At 45.8% G+C, this 18,154-nt stretch overlaps 1 protein-coding gene across 2 annotated transcripts in view; it reads right to left on the reverse strand.

Moving 5' to 3' along the window:
• Window positions 1-18,154, reverse strand: part of LOC120916286 (serine-rich adhesin for platelets-like) — a 70,512-nt gene that overhangs the window by 13,481 nt on the left and 38,877 nt on the right. Inside the window, exons 2-5 of one of the 2 annotated variants that reach the window (XM_040327168.1) lie at window positions 15,247-15,306; window positions 7,489-9,500; window positions 3,697-6,693; window positions 2,005-2,067 (exon numbers count right to left, since the gene is read on the reverse strand). In XM_040327168.1, the coding sequence (XP_040183102.1) occupies window positions 2,005-2,067; window positions 3,697-6,693; window positions 7,489-9,500; window positions 15,247-15,306 (5,132 nt within the window). Of the gene's footprint in view, window positions 1-2,004; window positions 2,068-3,696; window positions 9,501-15,246; window positions 15,307-18,154 lie in introns of both variants that reach the window. The other variant, XM_040327167.1, reaches the window with a different exon arrangement.

Here is an 18,154-nt window from a genome sequence, read left to right on the forward strand (position 1 = left end):
TATGCAGTACTGCATGTGGCCAGAGGTGCGAGCGCTGGTGTATGCAGTATTGTATGTGGCCAGAGGTGGGGGGCGCTGGTGTATGCAGTACTGTATGTGGCCAGAGGTGGGGGGCGCTGGTGTATGCAGTACTGCATGTGGCCAGAGGTGGGGGGCGCAGGTGTATGCAGTACTGTATGTGGCCAGAGGTGCAGGGCGCTGGTGTATGCAGTACTGTATGTGGCCAGAGGTGCAGGGCGCTGGTATATGCAGTACTGTATGTGACCAGAGGTGCGAGCGCTGGTGTATGCAGTACTGTATGTGGCCAGAGGTGTGGGGGCGCCTGTGTATACAGAACTGTATGTGGCCAGAGGTGCGGGGGCGCTGGTGTATGCAGTACTGTATGTGGCCAGAGGTGGGGGGCGCTGGTGTATGCAGTACTGTATGTGGCCAGAGGAGCGGGGCGCTGGTGTATGCAGTACTGTATGTGGCCAGAGGTGTGGGGGCGCGCTGGTGTATGCAGTACTGCATGTGGCCAGAGGTGGGGGCGCTGGTGTATGCAGTACTGTATGTGGCCAGAGGTGCAGGGCGCTGGTGTATGCAGTACTGTATGTGGCCAGAGGTGGTGGGGCGCTGGTGTATGCAGTACTGTATGTGGCCAGAGGTGGTGGGGCGCTGGTATATGCAGTACTGTATGTGGCCAGAGGTGCGGGGCGCTGATGTATGCAGTACTGTATGTGGCCAGAGGTGGGGGGGCGCTGGTATATGCAGTACTGTATGTGGCCAGAGGAGCAGGGTGCCTGTGTATGTAGCACTGCATGTGGCCAGAGGTGCGAGCGCTGGTGTATGCAGTATTGTATGTGGCCAGAGGTGGCGGGCGCTGGTGTATGCAGTACTGCATGTGGCCAGAGGTGGGGGGCGCAGGTGTATGCAGTACTGTATGTGGCCAGAGGTGGGGGGCGCTGGTGTATGCAGTACTGCATGTGGCCAGAGGTGGGGGGCGCAGGTGTATGCAGTACTGTATGTGGCCAGAGGTGCGGGGGCGCTGGTGTATGCAGTACTGTATGTGGCCGGAGGTGTGGGGGCGCTGGTGTATGCAGTATTGTATGTGGCCAGAGGTGGGGGGCGCTGGTGTATGCAGTACTGCATGTGGCCAGAGGTGGGGGGCGCAGGTGTATGCAGTACTGTATGTGGCCAGAGGTGGGGGGCGCTGGTGTATGCAGTACTGCATGTGGCCAGAGGTGGGGGTGCTGGTGTATGCAGTACTGTATGTGGCCAGAGGAGCAGAGGCGCCTGTGTATGCAGTACTGCATGTGGCCAGAGGTGTGGGGGCGCTGGTGTATGCAGTACTGTATGTGGCCAGAGGTGCGGGGGCGCTGGTTTATGCAGTACTGTATGTGGTCAGAGGTGCAGGGCGCTGGTGTATGCAGTACTGTATGTGGCCAGAGGTGGGGGGCGCTGGTGTATGCAGTACTGTATGTGGCCGGAGGTGTGGGGGCGCTGGTGTATGCAGTACTGTATGTGGCCAGAGGTGCGGGGGCGCTGGTTTATGCAGTACTGTATGTGGTCAGAGGTGCGGGGGCGCTGGTGTATGCAGTACTGTATGTGGTCAGAGGTGCGGGGGCGCTGGTGTATGCAGTACTGCATGTGGCCAGAGATGCGGGGGCGCTGGAGACACTCTGAGACACTCGGAAACTTTTGGCACTTTCTAGTGCTCCAATGCCCGCTATGTCTGCCCCACCCAGCTTTGAGTGTCTCAGAGGGTCTCAGCGAACCTCTGGCCACATACGGGAATACATACACCAACGGCTTGAGTCCTACTCGTCTTGCGAGATAGCGCTTGCAAATCAAGTCAGGATTTAAATACAAATATAACTCGTCTTGCGAAACGCTCGTATACCACGTTACTCGCAAACCGAGGTATCACCGGATTGGGATATTTATCCTGTTTAATATAAATGTTACAAAATGTTTGGCTTTCTTCCAACAAAACATAATCTATACAATGCAACTGATGTTACTTACCGCCTACTGGTATCACGCAATGGTGACACAGCCATAATAAAACCAACAACTTCACCACGGCAGCTGTCAAAGAAAGGAATAAAATAAGAGTAAAAAGAATTACAAATCGAGCCGACTGGTGGGATTTATTTAGACTCTAACAATGATTGTAATGGCGCCATACAACCTTCCATTTTATAATACGATTGTTGGGCGATTCGGTCAAAGAGATCAAATTGGCAAGTGATCGACTTCCCATAACTTCCCTTCTGAATAGTTTTATACTCGATTTACACTCAAGACCACTTTATTAGGTACACCTTTCTAGTAGCGGGTTGGACCCCTTTTGCCTTCATTCTTGGTGGAATAGATACAACAAGGGATTGGAAACGTTCCTCAGAGATTTTGCTCCATAGTGACAGTGAATACAGTCGTAGCTTGATTGATCCGATTATGAGATTACATGGTGGAAACAGGGATGTGATTCATAATAAGTTATGATGGCATCTTCCAACTATCGATCAAAATCAGCCCCCTCCCCCCCGCCTTCTGCATCATATTAATCAAATGGGTTGTTGACTATAGATTGCTTATTCCTATCAGGAAAGCAGGGATGGACTGGCCATTGGGACTACAGGGAGTTTCCCGGTGGGCCAATGACTCAGTGGGCCACTTCATTGACAGCGGACCGCCGCCCCCCCTCCGCTTCTCTGTCTCTCCCTTCCCGCAGCGCTCACCTCCTCTCCCTCCCCGCAGCGCTCAACTGGGGGAAACAGAGAAGCAGGGGGAGGACCAGAGGAGCAGGGGGGACGACAGAGGAGCATGGGGGAGGGGACAGACAGCTGACTCAACAGCTATGGCCTGGGAGTTTCTCACTTCTGCCCAATCTTGTCCCATGGGGGGGGGGGCACCAAACTGATTCTTTCCCCCGGGTGAAATAATGTCTAGCTTTCCCACTGGTACTGCCTATAAGAGGACCAGTACCAGCCATTCTACTCTAATAAAGTAGAACGTCTAGTGGCTAGTGAAGGCGGAGAGGGGGCTTGGGTGGCCGGGGGAGATGCGGGAGTTGTCCGGCCCTCATGGGAGAGACCTGTCAAAGTGGGCCAGTCTGGATGAAGTTCAGGGCCAAATTTAGTTACACTTCCGCCATCTTGCTAACGATACTCTAACTGCATTAAAAAGTGGATTATGAAAGTCTGGAACTTGGTAGGCCATTTACTAATCCTTACCCCCAATAGAGCCAGTCTCGGATTGGCGGTGCTCGAAATGTGCAATAAACTCAAAAATATATTTCCAAAAGTTGGCAAGGTGTGGACAGAAGTGTGTCCACAATCGTTCCAACAAAGGTGGGGATTGGTTGGGGAAAAATCGCTACTTGCCTTTGAGGTTATTGAAGTATTTCAGTAATTAAGGGTAGCCATGCCTATCTTTATTGGTGATTAAGAACTGCGGTAAGCTTTTGGCTTAGAAGATAAAAGTAATGGTAACAGTAATATAGCTAATAAATGTTGTGCAGGAACACAATCAGGAAACTGGGCTCCTCTATGACTTCCTGTATAGGCATCTGGCAACTTGCAAAAAACAGGCTTGCTTTTGACATAAAGAGACAACCTTGCCAAACATGGCAGGAAGGAGACTCACTTTGATGCTCATTTACAATATTTTCAAGAAACAAATTCATTGAACTGGAATTGGTATTTTTAGACTTACCCCAACTGCCTTTGAGCTTTTCGGATATCATAAGTCTGATGCTCTCCATTGACTGGTTCATTCTTGTTACAATTTCTTTCTCCTTATAACTGTTAACTTTAAAGGACCTAGCATCATCTTCGGGGGTGTATGCTATGGGGGTTCTCTTTTCTCGATTAGTCTCATTGAAAGCCTTTTCTCCACGTTTAGGCTGAAGGACTCTTTTTGATTTGTCTTGGATGTTTGATTTTGGGTTTCGGACAAGTTTTTGTGACTTTTGTCTTCTGACTTTTATTTTGAGTTTTCGATGACTCTGTCTTGTAGCATCATTAGTATTTTGTGACTTGCTGCTTTTTCTGGATTTAAGCACACTTGCTGGCACCATATGCAAAGTGCCACTGCTTGGAAAGCGATTGAATTGGTTGCCCACAAAAGGAGAGTTGTCCAGGGTTTGAGTTTCAGAGGCTTTGAAATCCACTTCATTGCCTAAGAAGGTATCAATGTTGGTATTGTTGATTTTAGAAACTTGGTATTCAGGCTCACTGTCTGAGGAGATTCCAGAAGGCAGTTCAAGGTCGGTAAAGGTCTTGTCTTCTACAAGACTTTCTGAGTCTCTAACAACAGGTTTTTGTTCTTCTATGGTATCTTCATGGAGTTCACTGTCCTCAATAGCATTTGCATAAGACTTACTAAAGGAAGAACTCTTATTAGGTCTAGTGACCAATGGGCAATTGGATGCCATCTTGTCACCCATGGAAGTAGGGTTTAATAGCTCTTGGTTTGATTGGATTTTTATTTCACGCCCATGGTTGTTCTTTTTGTCCAGTTCAGTGTCCAAAGAAGAACTGGTGTTAGCTCTTCTGTCTTCATTGGTACTGTTGTCTAGTCTACCAACTACAGCATCACTAACATTTTCTGAGTCGTCATATGATGTATGCTTTGAGTAATCAATGTGTTTCGTTTTCGTAATATCAAGACCAGCATTGAGCTCACATTGTTCTTCTTTAGTTTTGAAACCTCTTGGCCCCTCTTTGTCTTGAGACCCATAGGAAATGTTTTTGTCATTGGTTTCGGCCAATTCCTTTTCTTCTTGTTCAGTTTTCAAAGATATTGGCACCATTTCACCTTGGGATTCAAAGGAAAGGTTTTCATTCTTATTGTTATAATTTTCAGATGTGAGTGACATTAGGGCCTTGTCTTTGGGATGGAATTCTCGGCCTCTAACATCAGGTTTTTGTCTTTTCCAGGAGGTTTCATGCAGTTCACTGTCTACAGTAACATTGGGGTAAGGCTGTTTAGATTGAGTGTTTAACGAAGAACTGGTGTCTGTCTTGTCAACCAAGGAGGTGCAGATTTTTAACGTCTGGCTTGAGGAGGTATCCATTCCACATTCACAGTTGCCACCACTTTCCACCTCCTTGATGTTATCTTGGATGCTTGTATTGGCACTGTTTTCTAACCTGGAACCTACAGTGTAATTCTCATGCAGTCCAGTCCAGTTAATTGAATTGCCATTCGATCCCTGGCTTGAGAAAGCAGCACTTTCCTTTTCAATAACTATGGAGTCATGGTCAGTGCTAAGTACATTTTGTTCTTCAGGTTTGGAAGCTCTTGAGATGTTGATTTCATCTTGGTTTGACCAGATACCTACATCAGGCTCATAGGTTGTTTTGTCCAGTTCTGTGTCCTCTTCAAAAATGGGGTTATCTCTACTTCTTGCACAGTTGTCGAACTTACTATTTACAGCGTCATGATTGATAAACCCAGAATGAGTGGGGTTGTCATCTTCATGGCTTGAGGTAGCGATGTATTTATTTTCATTGACTTTAGCATTTTGGCTAACAAAGAGGCCATTTTGTTCTTTATCAGCTTCGGAAATTGTTGGCCTGTTGTTTTCATCTTGGAACTCATGGGAATATTTTTTGCCCTTGGTTTTATTCATTCCAAAAGTGCCTAATACGGAGGAGTTGTCTGCTACATTGTTTACTAACCCTGTAACACCAGTTTTTTGTCTTTCTAAGGAATCTTCATACAGTCCACTGTCTACAGTAACATTGGGGTACGGCTGTTTAGATCTAGTGCTTAATGAAGAACTGGTGTCTGTCTTGTCAACCATGGAGGTGCAGATTTTTAACGTCTGGCTTGAGGAGGTATCCATTCCACGTTCACAGTTGCCACCACTTTCCACCTCCTTGATGTTATCTTGGATGCTTGTATTGGCACTGTTGTCTAACCTGGAACCTACAGTGTAATTATCATCCAGTCCAGTCCAGTTAATTAAATTGCCATTCGATCCTTGGCTTGAGGAAGCAGCACTTTCCTTTTCAATAACTATGGAGTCAAGGTCAGTGCTAAGTACATTTTGTTCTTCAGTTTTGGAAGCTCTTGAGATGTTGATTTCATCTTGGCTTGACCAGATACCTATATCACGCTCACAGGTTGTGTTGTCCAGTAGTTCTGTGTCCTCCTCAGAAATGGGGTTACCTCTACTTCCTGCACTGGCACAGTTGTCTAACTTACTATTTACAGCGTCATAATCGATAAACCCAGAATTAGTGGGGTTGTCATCTTCATGGCTTGAGGTAGCGATGTATTTATTTTCAATGACTTCAGCATTTTGGCTAACAAAGAGGCCATTTTGTTCTTCATCAGCTTCGGAAATTGTTGACCCGTTGTTGTCATCTTGGGACTCATGGGAATATTTTTTGGTTTTATCCATTCCAAAAGTGCCTAATACTGAGGAGTTGTCTGCTACGTTGTTTTCTAACCCTGTAACATCAGGTTTTTGTCTTTCTAAGGTATCCTCATGCAGTCCACTGTCTATAGTAACATTGAGGTAAGGCTGTTTAGATTGAGTGTTTAACCAAGAACTGGTGTCTGTCTTGTCAACCATGGAGGTACAGCTTTTTAGCACCTGGCTTGAGGAGGTATCCATTCCACGTTCACATTTGCCACCACTTTCCACCTCCTTGATGTTATCTTGGCTGCTTGTATTGGCACTGTTGTCTAACATGACACCTACAGTGTAATTATCATCCAGTCCAGTCCAGTTAATTGAATTGCCATTAGATCCTTGGCTTGAGGAAGCAGCACTTTCCTTTTCAATAACTATGGAGTCACAGTCAGTGCTAAGTACATTTTGTTCTTGAGTTTTGGAAGCTCTTGAGATGTTGTTTTCAGCTTGGTTTGAACAGATACCTATATCACGCTCACAGGTTGTGTTGTCCAGTTCTGTGTCCTCCTCAGAGATGGGGTTAACTCTACTTCCTGCACTGGCACAGTTGTCTAACTTACTATTTACAGTGTCATAATCAATAAACCCAGAATTAGTGGGGTTGTCATCTTCATGGCTTGAGGTAGCAATGTATTTATTTTCATTGACTTCAGCATTTTGGCTAACCAAAAGGGTATTTTGTTCTTCATCAGCTTTGGAATTTGTTGGCCCGTTGTTTTCATCTTGGGACTCATGGGAATATTTTTTGCCCTTGGTTTTATCCATTCCAAAAGTGCCTAATACGGAGGAGTTGTCTGCTACATTGTTTTCTAACTCCGTAACATCAGGTTTTTGTCTTTCTAAGGTATCCTCATGCAGTCCACTGTCTACAGTAACATTGAGGTAAGGCTGTTTAGATTGAGTGTTTAACGAAGAACTGGAGTCTGTCTTGTCAACAATGGAGGTACAGCTTTTTAGCACCTGGCTTGAGGAGGTATCCATTCCACATTCACATTTGCCACCACTTTCCACCTCCTTGGCCTCTGCAGAACTGAGGTTATCTTGGCTGCTTGTATTGGCATTGTTGTCTAACCTGACACCTACAGTGTAATTATCATCCAGTCCAGTCCAGTTAATTAAATTACCATTCGATCCTTGGCTTGAGGAAGCAGCACTTTCCTTTTCAAGAACTATGGAGTCATGGTTAGTGCTAAGTACATTTTGTTCTTCAGTTTTGGAAGCTCTTGAGATGTTGTTTTCAGCTTGGCTTGAACAGATACCTACATCACGCTCACAGGTTGTGTTGTCCAGTTTTGTGTCCTCCTCAGAAATGGGGTTACCTCCACTTCTTGCACAGTTGTCTAACTTACTATTTACAGCGTCATAATCAATAAACCCAGAAGTAGTGGGGTTGTCATCTTCATGGCTTGAGGTAGCGATGTATTTATTTTCGATGACTTCGGCATTTTGGCTAACAAAGAGGCCATTTTGTTCTTCATCAGCTTTGGAAATTGTTGGAATGTTGTTTTCATCTTGGGACTCTTGGGAATATTTTTTGCCCTTGGTTTTATCAATTCCAAAAGTGCCTAATACGGAGGAGTTGTCTGTAACATTGTTTTCTAACCCTGTAACACCAGTTTTTAGTCTTTCTAAGGAATCTTCATACAGTCCACTGTCTACAGTAACATTGGGGTACGGCTGTTTAGATCTAGTGCTTAATGAAGAACTGGTGTCTGTCTTGTCAACCATGATGGTACAGATTTTTAGCATCTGGCTTGAGGAGGTAGTAATTGAATTGCCATTCGATCCTTGGCTTGAGGAAGTAGCTCTTTCCTTTTCAAGAACTATGGAGTCATGGTAAGTGCTAAGTACATTTTGTTCTTCAGTTTTGGAAGCTCTTGAGATGTTGATTTCATCTTGGCTTGAAAAGATACCTATATCACGCTCATAGGTTGTTTTGTCCATTTCTGTGTCTTCCTCAGAAATGGGGTTACCTCTACTTCCTGCACTGGCATAGTTGTCTAACCTACTAATTACAACATTTTGTTCTTCATCCGCTTTTGAAATTGTTGGCCCGTTGTTTTCATCTTGGGAATATTTTTTGCCCTTGCTTTTATCCATTCCAAAAGTGCCTAATACGGAGGAGTTGTCTGCTACATTGTTTTCTAACCCTAAGGTATCCACATGCGGTCCACTGTCTACAGTAACATTGGCATGAGGCCAGCTGCTAAAGGGGGAACTGTCCTTAAGTCCTGCGTCCAACATGAAATCATTGCGTATCTTGTCACCCATAGAGGTATGGCTTTTTAGCATCTGGCTTGAGGGGTTCCCACTGGCATTGCTGTTATCATTGTCTAGTCCAGTTATCTCTGGAGAGAAGTTGTTACCTTCACTGCATGCATTGGCACTCTCATCTAGTCTACTGCCTACAGTGTCATTATCATCCAGTGCAAAGTTGGTTGAATTCTCATCTGATTCGGCAGTTGAATAATCAGTGTATATATCTTCTACGATATCAGCTTCATTCATTTGAGAGCCTTCAACAGGGTCTGGTCTTTCAATGGTATCTTCATTGGGTTCACTGTCTATTCTAACATTGGTGGGAGGCTGGATGCATAAGTGGGAACTGTTCTCAGATATAGTGTCCAACGAGGGACTATTGTCCATCTTGCCATAGATGAAGCTATGGTTTTCTAGGCTTGAGAAGACATTTGCGTCTTGTCTATAATTGTTATCACTGTTGGGTTCTTTGCCCTCTGCAGAGCTGATGTTACATTGGCTACTTGTATTGGCACTATTGTCTAACATGCCACCTACAGTATCAATAGTAACCACTGCAACAGAGTTGTCATTTAATCCTTTGTTCATGAAAGTAAGGTCATTCCTTTCTTCGACAGAGTAGACCGTGTTTTCTTCTCTAGTTTGTGAAGCTCTTGATCTGTCGCTTTCCTCTTGGGGCTTAGAGAGGCTCTTGGAGCTTAGTCTCATTGTTTCATCCATTATGGGCACATCATTAGTTTTACAAAACTTTATGGTGTGGTTATCATCCCGAGGTTTGTTCACGAACATTACCCTTTGGGACTCCTCACTGCTAAAAGGCAATTGGTCAAACCTGCAATAATGTAAAAATATAAAATGTAACTATAAACAGTGTACAGAATTTCTTAGATTAAAGAATAAATCTGTTGTTGTCTGAATTACACACATTATTCAACTCTGACACAAAATATTTTCATAACTTTTGAGGAGATAGCATCGAAATCACAGGTGTCAAACACAAGGCCAGCGGGCCGATTCCGGCCCTCCAGGCCCTTTCATGTAGCCCTTACACCCAGAGCTTTTTTAGCAGTAAACAAGGCCGTTCTGTCATTTCGATTTAGTTTTAGTCTTATGCCGCGTGCACACGATCGTAAATTCCGAAAAGTTCGAAGTGAGCTTTTGGTCGGAAATTCCGACTGTGTGTAGGCTCCATTGGACTTTTCCTGTCAGAACTTCCGTCAATGAAAAATTTGAGAGCTGGTTCTTAAATTTTACGACAAGAAAAGTTCTTGTAGGAAATTCCGATCGTTTGGAAGCAATTCCGACGCACCAAAAACCACGCATGCTCGGAATCAAGTGACGCATGCTCGGATCATTGAACTTAATTTTTCTCGGCTCAACGTAGTGTTGTACGTCAACACGTTCTTGACGGTCGGAATTTTGTTTGACCGTGTGTATGCAAGACAAGTTTGAGCCAAAATTCTGTCGGGAAAAAATCCACGGTAATCTTGTCGAAATTTTCGACCGTATGTACCCGGCATTAGTCTTAGGAGTAAAATGGCATTTTCATTTTAGTCCCATTTTAGTCTTCTGCAAGTGTTTAAGTTTTATAGGTGGATTCAGATAAGTTTACGCCGGTGTATCAGTAGATATGCCGTCGTAACTCTGAATCTACACCGTTGCAAATTTAAGCGTATTCTTGAAACCAGATACGCTTAAATTATGCTAAGATACGAGCGGTGTAAGTCTCCTACGCCATCATATCTTAGGGTGCAATATTTACGCTGGCCGCTAGGTGACGCTTCCATTGAGTTTGGCGTGGAATATGCAAATGACTAGATACGCCGATTCAGAAACGTACGTGCGCCCGTCGCAATTAGTTACGCCGTTTACATTAGAGATACGCCGGCGTAAAGATAAAGCTGCTCCCTAGGTGGCGCAGCCCATGCAAGGTATGGACGTCGGAACAGGCCTATCTTTTTACGTCGTTTGCGTAAATCGTACGCGAATCGGGCTGGACGTAATTTACGTTCACGTCGGAACGGCATAATTTGGAGCAATGCACACTGGGATATGTCTACGTAAAAAACGTCAATCACGTCGGGTCACGAGTAATTTACATAAAACACTCCCACCTCATCCTCATTTGAATTAGGCGCGCTTACGCCAGACCATTTACGCTACGCCACAACTCAGGAGGCAAATGCTTTGCGAATACAGCACTTGCCTCTCTGACTTACGGAGGCATAGCGTATATGCGATACGCTACGCCGCCTCAAAAGTGAGCCACCCTACCTGAATCCAGCTATTAGTCTTATTTAGTCGACTAAATCTTCAGTACATTTTAGTTGACTAAAATCGTTTACGAGTATTCAGACTGTTTCTGAACAGCTCCGAACGGCTCAGAGTGTCACTGCCACCCCTGTACCTCTGGCCAAATGCGGTACTGCACACCGCAGAGGCTTAAATCCTGCTTGTCTTGAGAAACAACACTCGCAAACCGAGTCAGGATTAAAAAAAAAAAAAATAATTGCTCAGATTGCGAAACGCTCGTAAACAGCGTTACTCGCAATCCGAGGTTCCACTGTATACAAACACCCTTGCCCTTTATTATGGACAAATGTTTTAAAGGATGCTTGCTACACTGGAGTTATGGCAGGCATATTCACGCAGATAAAGTGGTCATTGGCTGACCGGGAAAAGACAACGTAGTCTACTTCATCACCACTCTGGATAAGCAGGGAAAGAGTTTAACCCTGCCCCATCCCCAGTTCTACTGGTGAGAGGTTACAGCGACTGTCCGGATTCCTTATTTTTTTTCTCTCACTTTGCCAACTTATGGAAGAGTTTTTTTTTTTCTTAAGAACTGTGGGGGATGTAGCTAGTTAGTGCTAGATTTCCGGAAAACGCCGGAGTCAAGATTCCCTGCTCGGGTTTAGCACTTAGAACTGAGGACTTTGGCATGTTGTTTTTCTGCCACTAGGTGGCGGAAGTTTGTTCAAACAAAACTAGATTCTTTTGTTTGCACTTAGATACTCACAGCTAGTAATATGTATATAGAGAAAGAGAGGCTCATCTCTTCGGAAGTGAGGCTTTGCTTCTCATTGTATAGAGAGATATTTTCTACTGTTATCTATGCCTATTTATTTTTTATTTTTTTTGTTTTTCAGATATGATTGGATCTTCTATCAAGCCATCCGAGAATGGGTGGGTTAGATAGAGAGATAGGAGTGTTGGGAGGAATATTGATGTGATGCTATTGTATGTGTAACAGGTTAAATGTATGTCTTCTTGTATTGTGTACCCTTCCCCATCCAAGTTTTTGGGACTCAGGTACTGACTCTCAGGACTGAGAGTCTAAAAAAAAATTCTCGACGATGAGGACATCTAGCTGGATTCAGGTACGGCGGCGTATTAGTGAGTCCGCGTAGCGTACGTATTTACGCTACGCCGCCGTAAGTCAGAGAGGCAAGTGCTGTATTCACAAAGCAGTTGCCTCCTAAGTTACGGCACCGTAGCGTAAATGGGCCGGCCTAAGCGCGTCTAATTCAAATGTGGAACAGGGGGGCGTGTTTTATGTTAATGACTGGTGACCCGACGTGATTGATGTTTTCAACGAATGGCGCATGCGCCGTCCGTGGACATATCCCAGTGTGCATTGCTCCAAAGTACGCCGCAAGGACGTATTGGTTTCGACGTGAACGTAAATTACGCCCAGCCCCATTCACGGACGACTTACGCAAACGACGTAAAATTTTCAAATTTCGACGCGGGAACGACGGCCATACTTAACATTGGCTAGGCCAGCTATTTGTTCGACTAACTTTACGCCGGAAAAAGCCTTACGCAAATGACGTAAAAAAATGCGCCGGGCGCACGTACGTTTCTGAATCGGCGCATCTAGCTCATTTGCATATTCGACGCCGAACTCAACGGAAGCGCCACCTAGCGGCCAGCGTAAATATGCACCCTAAGATACGACGGCGTAGGAGACTTACGCCGCTCGTATCTTAGCCTAATTTAAGCGTATCTGGTTTCCAGAATACGCTTAAATTTACGACGGCGTAGATTCAGAGTTACGACGGCGTATCTACTGATACGCCGGCGTAACTGTCTCTGAATCCAGCTAATCGTCTTTTTGTGGTGGGGGATTGTGTATCGCCTTGCTCCCATTGAGAGGGCGCTATGTGTTAAAGCGGATCTCCACTCTAAAGTGGAGTCCCGCTGATCGGCACCCTCCCCCCTCCGGTGTCACATTTGACACCTTTCAGGGGGGAGGGGGGTGCAGATACCTGTCTACAGACAGGTATCTGCACCCACTTCCGGCCCTACGATACGGGCAAAGGACGGGTTTTTTCTCCGCTTCCCGTCCGTCCCCCATTGTATGCTGGGAACACTCGGCTCCCAGCACACAGCGGGAGCCAATCGGCGGGCGCAGCGCATGCGCCGTAGGGAACCGGGCAGTGAAGCCGGAGCGCTTCACTTCACTTCCTGGTTCCCTCACCGTGGATGGAGGGGGGAGCAGCAGGGTGACGAGCGATCGGCTCGTCATCTGCTGCGATCACCGCTGGACTCCAGGACAGGTAAGTGTCCTAATATTAAAAGTCAGCAGCTGCAGTATTTGTAGCTGCTGGCTTTTAATATATTTTTTTAGTGGCACATCCGCTTTAAATTATAGTTGTCTGAGCAATAGTTTGGCTCAGAAGGATTATGCTAAATTGATAGTTCTGTTCCAGTTCAGCTGGGTTGCATGATTTTCCCCTTGACGCTGGGTGTCGCTGCCACCGCAGGTCAAGGTTGGGAAGGCGACAGGCTGGATGCATTGGGTATCTCTTTCCCAGAAGCAGCCCAGGGGGAGTGGTGAACTGGGTGTGCATTCTGGGAGAGGGTACTTAAGGAACGGACGCTGTTTTGGCGGGGTCTTCCAATCCTGACCTGATGACCCTCCTGGCCTCAGGTGATGTGTGAGCTGTTTATGGTCTCGGGACCGGCCAGCCCGAGGCTCCATAACTGAGAGTAGGCCCGGAGGTTGATGGGGCCTACTAGTCCAGGGATGGTCCTTCACTGTCTCGCCTACGCCAAGGGAGCTGAACCATTGGGATTCAATTTAAGGACTTATCCTGTCAGTTTTACCTCACTGTGCTGCCGGGTTGGCTGAAAGATTCTTGGCACCGCGAGTCGTGTACTCTATCGACAAACTTATCGAGTCTGTGGCAGACTCTAGCGAGCTTCGCACCAGCTTCTAGGCCGGTGAGAGTAGGCCTATCTGGTGGTTGCTGGAATCCAGCGTGGAGCCGAGTTAATCCTCTCAATCTAAGTTTTTACCCGTGATCCGCAAAGCAAAGGTACCTGAGTCTCCCCATCCCTCTACCCCCTCTGTTGGAGAACTTTGTTCAATAAAAACCTTGAAAGAGACTTTGTGTTTGGTGCAGACATTTCTTATGGACAACTCTTCAAGGAAAGTACCCTGAGATGAGCGTATGGAACAGTAAGGTAACGGCAGGCCCAAATCTAAACCAGCAGCTCCTTCGGGGTTAGTGCTACACATGCTTATATATTAGGAGAAGAAAAAATAATTAAGATGGACTACCAGACCACTCAAATTGTTGGACCCTTGGAGAAAATAACCATATTACATCTCCCTCACCCCCAACAAGATTATAGTCTTCCCCTCTACTCCCCCTCTTCCACTTCCGCAAGAGTGTAGGACACATCACAAATGGAAAAAAAAATTGGGAAAAAAAAAGACTAACGCAATCAGGAATATAGGCACTTGTACATACCGACAGCACCTTGTTCATCTTGAATCTAGACCTGGTTTACATCTTACAGCCGACCCATGTATATAAAGTGGTACCTCGGATTGCGAGTAACGCGGTTTACCAGCGTTTTCACAATACGAGCGCTGTATTTTGAAAAATCCGAACTCGGTTTGCGAGTGTCGTCTCGCAAAACGAGCAGGATTCAGGCCAAAGCGGCGTGCAGTACCGCGTTTGGCCTGAGGTGGGGGGGGGGGGGCGCCAGAGCCAAACAGCACCATTCGTAAATGGACGGAAAGGCCCAAGGATAGTTCGGCTGACCTTGGCAAACCTCAGAAAGGCTCGGGAACGGAGTCTTCCTGAGGTTTGCTGAGGTCAGCCGAACTGTCCGCGGGCCTTTCCGGCCATTTCCGAGGCCCCCTGGCGCCCCCTGCCTCGGGCCGCATGCGGTATTGCATGCCATTGAAGTCAATGCGGAACAAATTATTTTCGTTTCCATTGACTTCTATGGGGAAACTCACTTTGATATGCGAGTGCTTTGGATTACGAGCATTCTCCTGGAACGGATTATGCTTGTAATCCGAGGTTTAACTGTATATGTCTTATTTCAGAGGATTCCCGGAACAATTTCCAAAGGAAAACAAATTTGACAACATTTTTCATAGGTGTCCTTTATAATGTGGTCCAAATCCATAACCCGCTCAATCAGAGGTGGAGAGCGCTGTAGTTGTTCAATAATTAAATGAATCCTCAAAAATAAAACTTGCCTAAGACTTGTGCACACACGGTATACACATACATACATGCTAACAATCACGAGTGGCTTGTCCTTGACCTTACCCTGGAGTCTCCGAATCGCATGGAGGTCGCATGGTCTCTTCTTTCACCGTATTCCCAAATCTGTTGTAAAAGAAATCCAAACATTAGAACACTGCAGAACAAATACTGCTGTCAAGTTGTTTTTAGACAGAACTACTGAACTGTTGCCATATGTTTGGAGTCTGAGGGTTGACGCCCAACAGTAGGATATCGCCAAGAACGTAGACGTCACAGGCAGAGTCATTTACAAGAAACTGAAATATGAGGCCTGTCATTGCTGACCTCCCCCGAAAATCATCACCGCCTGCAGCTTTAACCAGTTGAAGACCAGACATCGTCTGGCACATCGTCTGGCACATCGTCTGGCACATCGTCTGGCACGTTTTGTTTACATGTGAAAATCTTTTTTTCTTTTTTTTTGCTCGCAAATTAGTTTGCGCACCCAAACATTATGTACACTGGCCCGGATTCAGAGAGCAATTGCGCCTGCGTAACCATAGTTACGCAGCGCAATTGCTTACTTGCGCCGGCCTAACGAATGCTCCTGATTCAGGAACCTCGTTACGCCGACTGCAGCCTAAGATATGCGCGGTATAAGGCTCTTATGCCCGCATATCTTAGGCTGCATTCTTGCGATGGCCGCTAGGTGGCGTTCCCGTTGTGCTCAGCGTAGAGTATGCAAATTGCATACTAACGCCGATTCACAACGTTACGCGAGCCCTGCGTACGTATACCCGTCGTTCCCGCGTCGCGAAATTTGAACTTTACGTAGTTTGCGTAAGTGAATCGTGAATGGCGCTGGACACCATTCACGTTCACTTTGAAGCAAATGACGTCCTTGCGACGTCATTTGCCGCAATGCACGTCGGGAAAGTTTCCCGACGGAGCATGCGCTCTACGATCGGCGCGGGAACGCGCCTAATTTAAATGATTCCCGCGCCCTACGGGATCATTTAAATTGCGCGCGCTTACGCCGGGCATTTTGCCGGAGCGCCCACGCAATTTACGGTGCTACTGCTCCGTGAATCGCGGGTAGCGCAGAAAATTTGCGGGGGCGCAGGGCAAAAACGTTGCCCTGCGCCTCCGTAAAAACTGCGCAAAGGTACCTGAATCTGCCCCACTTTGTTTAAAGCGGTTGTAAACCCGCATATACTTTTTTATTTTTTCTTGCACCTGCAAGGCAAAAGCCATAATGAGCTAGTATGCACCGCATATTAGCTCATTATGAAATACTTACCTCGGAACGAGGTAGGGAACTTACCTGGTCCACGCCGAGCGTGTCTTCCGGGTATCGCCGCTCCAGCGCTGTGATTGGATGGAACGGCGATGACATCACTCCCGCGCGTGCGCGCGGGAGATTTCCTTTCCGGCATGGGTCGGCGGGGCCGGCCCTTCAGCCAAAGATCCCCCCTGCGCATGCGCCGCTGCAATCAGCGGCGCATTGCGAGTGGGGAATATCTCCTAAACCGTACAGGTTTAGGAGATATTCTTTATACCTACAGGTAAGCCTTGTTATAGGCTTACCTGTAGGCAAAAGTGAAAAAAGTGGGTTTACAACCACTTTAAGCAGAGGCCCTAGAGAATAAATTGGTGTAAAGTACAAAGCCATATATTAGCTTGTCATGTATACAATCCATAAAGAGAACGAAGTAACATAGTAATATGAGAGGTACATCGGTCATGAATGTACAATAAAGCAAATTGAAGGTTGATTTGTTAGGGTTTTGCACTTTTTTTATATTTAACTGTATTTGCGCAGCGGTTTTTGAAACACAGTTTATGGGGGGGGGGGGGATACACTTTTTAACCACTTAAAGGGGTTGTAAAGGTACAATTTATTCCCTAAATATCTCTAAATCCTCACTTCCTGTTCTTCTGTCTGTAACTCCACACAGTAATGCAAGGCTTTCTCCCTGGTGTGGAGTGTCGTGCCCGCCCCCTCCCTTGGACCACAGGAGAGTCAGGACCCTCTCTACGTTGCAGATAGAGAAAGGAGCTGTGTGTTAGAGGGCGTCCTGACTCTCTGGTAGTCCAAGGGAGGGGGCGAGCACGACACTCCACACCAGGGAGAAAGCCTTGCATTACTGTGTGGAGTTACAGACAGAAGAACAGGAAGTGAGGATTTCTCAGAAGAAATAAGGACATTTAAAAGCAAAATGGAAGGATGAGGTAAGTGAAGGAGGACTGCACTAAGGGAAAGGAAGCTATTTAGGGGGGGGAAATGTACCTTTAAAACCCCTTTAAGGACCGAGCCTCTTTCTGAGATTTATTGTTTACAAGTAAAAAAAACACTTTTTTTTTTTGCTAGAAAATTACTTAGAACCCCCAAAACATTATAAAAAAATTCTAACACTCTAGATAATAAAATGGCGGTCGTTGCAATACTTTATGTCACACCGTATTTGCACAGCGGTCGTACAAGCGCACTTTTTTTTGGAAAAAAACATTTTTTTATTATTAAAAAATAAGACAACAGTAAAGTTAGCCAATTTGTTTTATATCGTGAAAGATAATGTTACGCCGAGTAAATTGATACCCAACATGTCACGATTCAAAGTTGCGCCCGCTCGTGGAATGGCGACAAACTTTTACCCTTAGAAATCTCCATAGGTGACGTTTAAAAAATTATACAGGTTGCATGATTTGTGTTACAGAGGAGTTCTAGGGCTAGAATTATTGCTCTCGCTCTACCGATCGTGGCGATACCTCACATGTATGGTTTGAACACCGTTTTCATATGTGGGCGCTACTCATGTATGCGTTTAAAAAAATAGTCATATTTATCTTACCTTTTATTTTTGAACTGTTCTTTTTGAAAAAACATTTTTCCGCTTTTATTCCTATTACAAGGAATGTAAACATCCCTTGTAATAGAAAAGAGCATGACAGGTCCTCTTATACATGAGATCTGGGGGTCAAAAAGACGTCA

The sequence above is a fragment of the Rana temporaria genome, chromosome 10 (genome assembly GCF_905171775.1).
Source record: "Rana temporaria chromosome 10, aRanTem1.1, whole genome shotgun sequence".
NCBI lineage: Eukaryota > Metazoa > Chordata > Amphibia > Anura > Ranidae > Rana > Rana temporaria.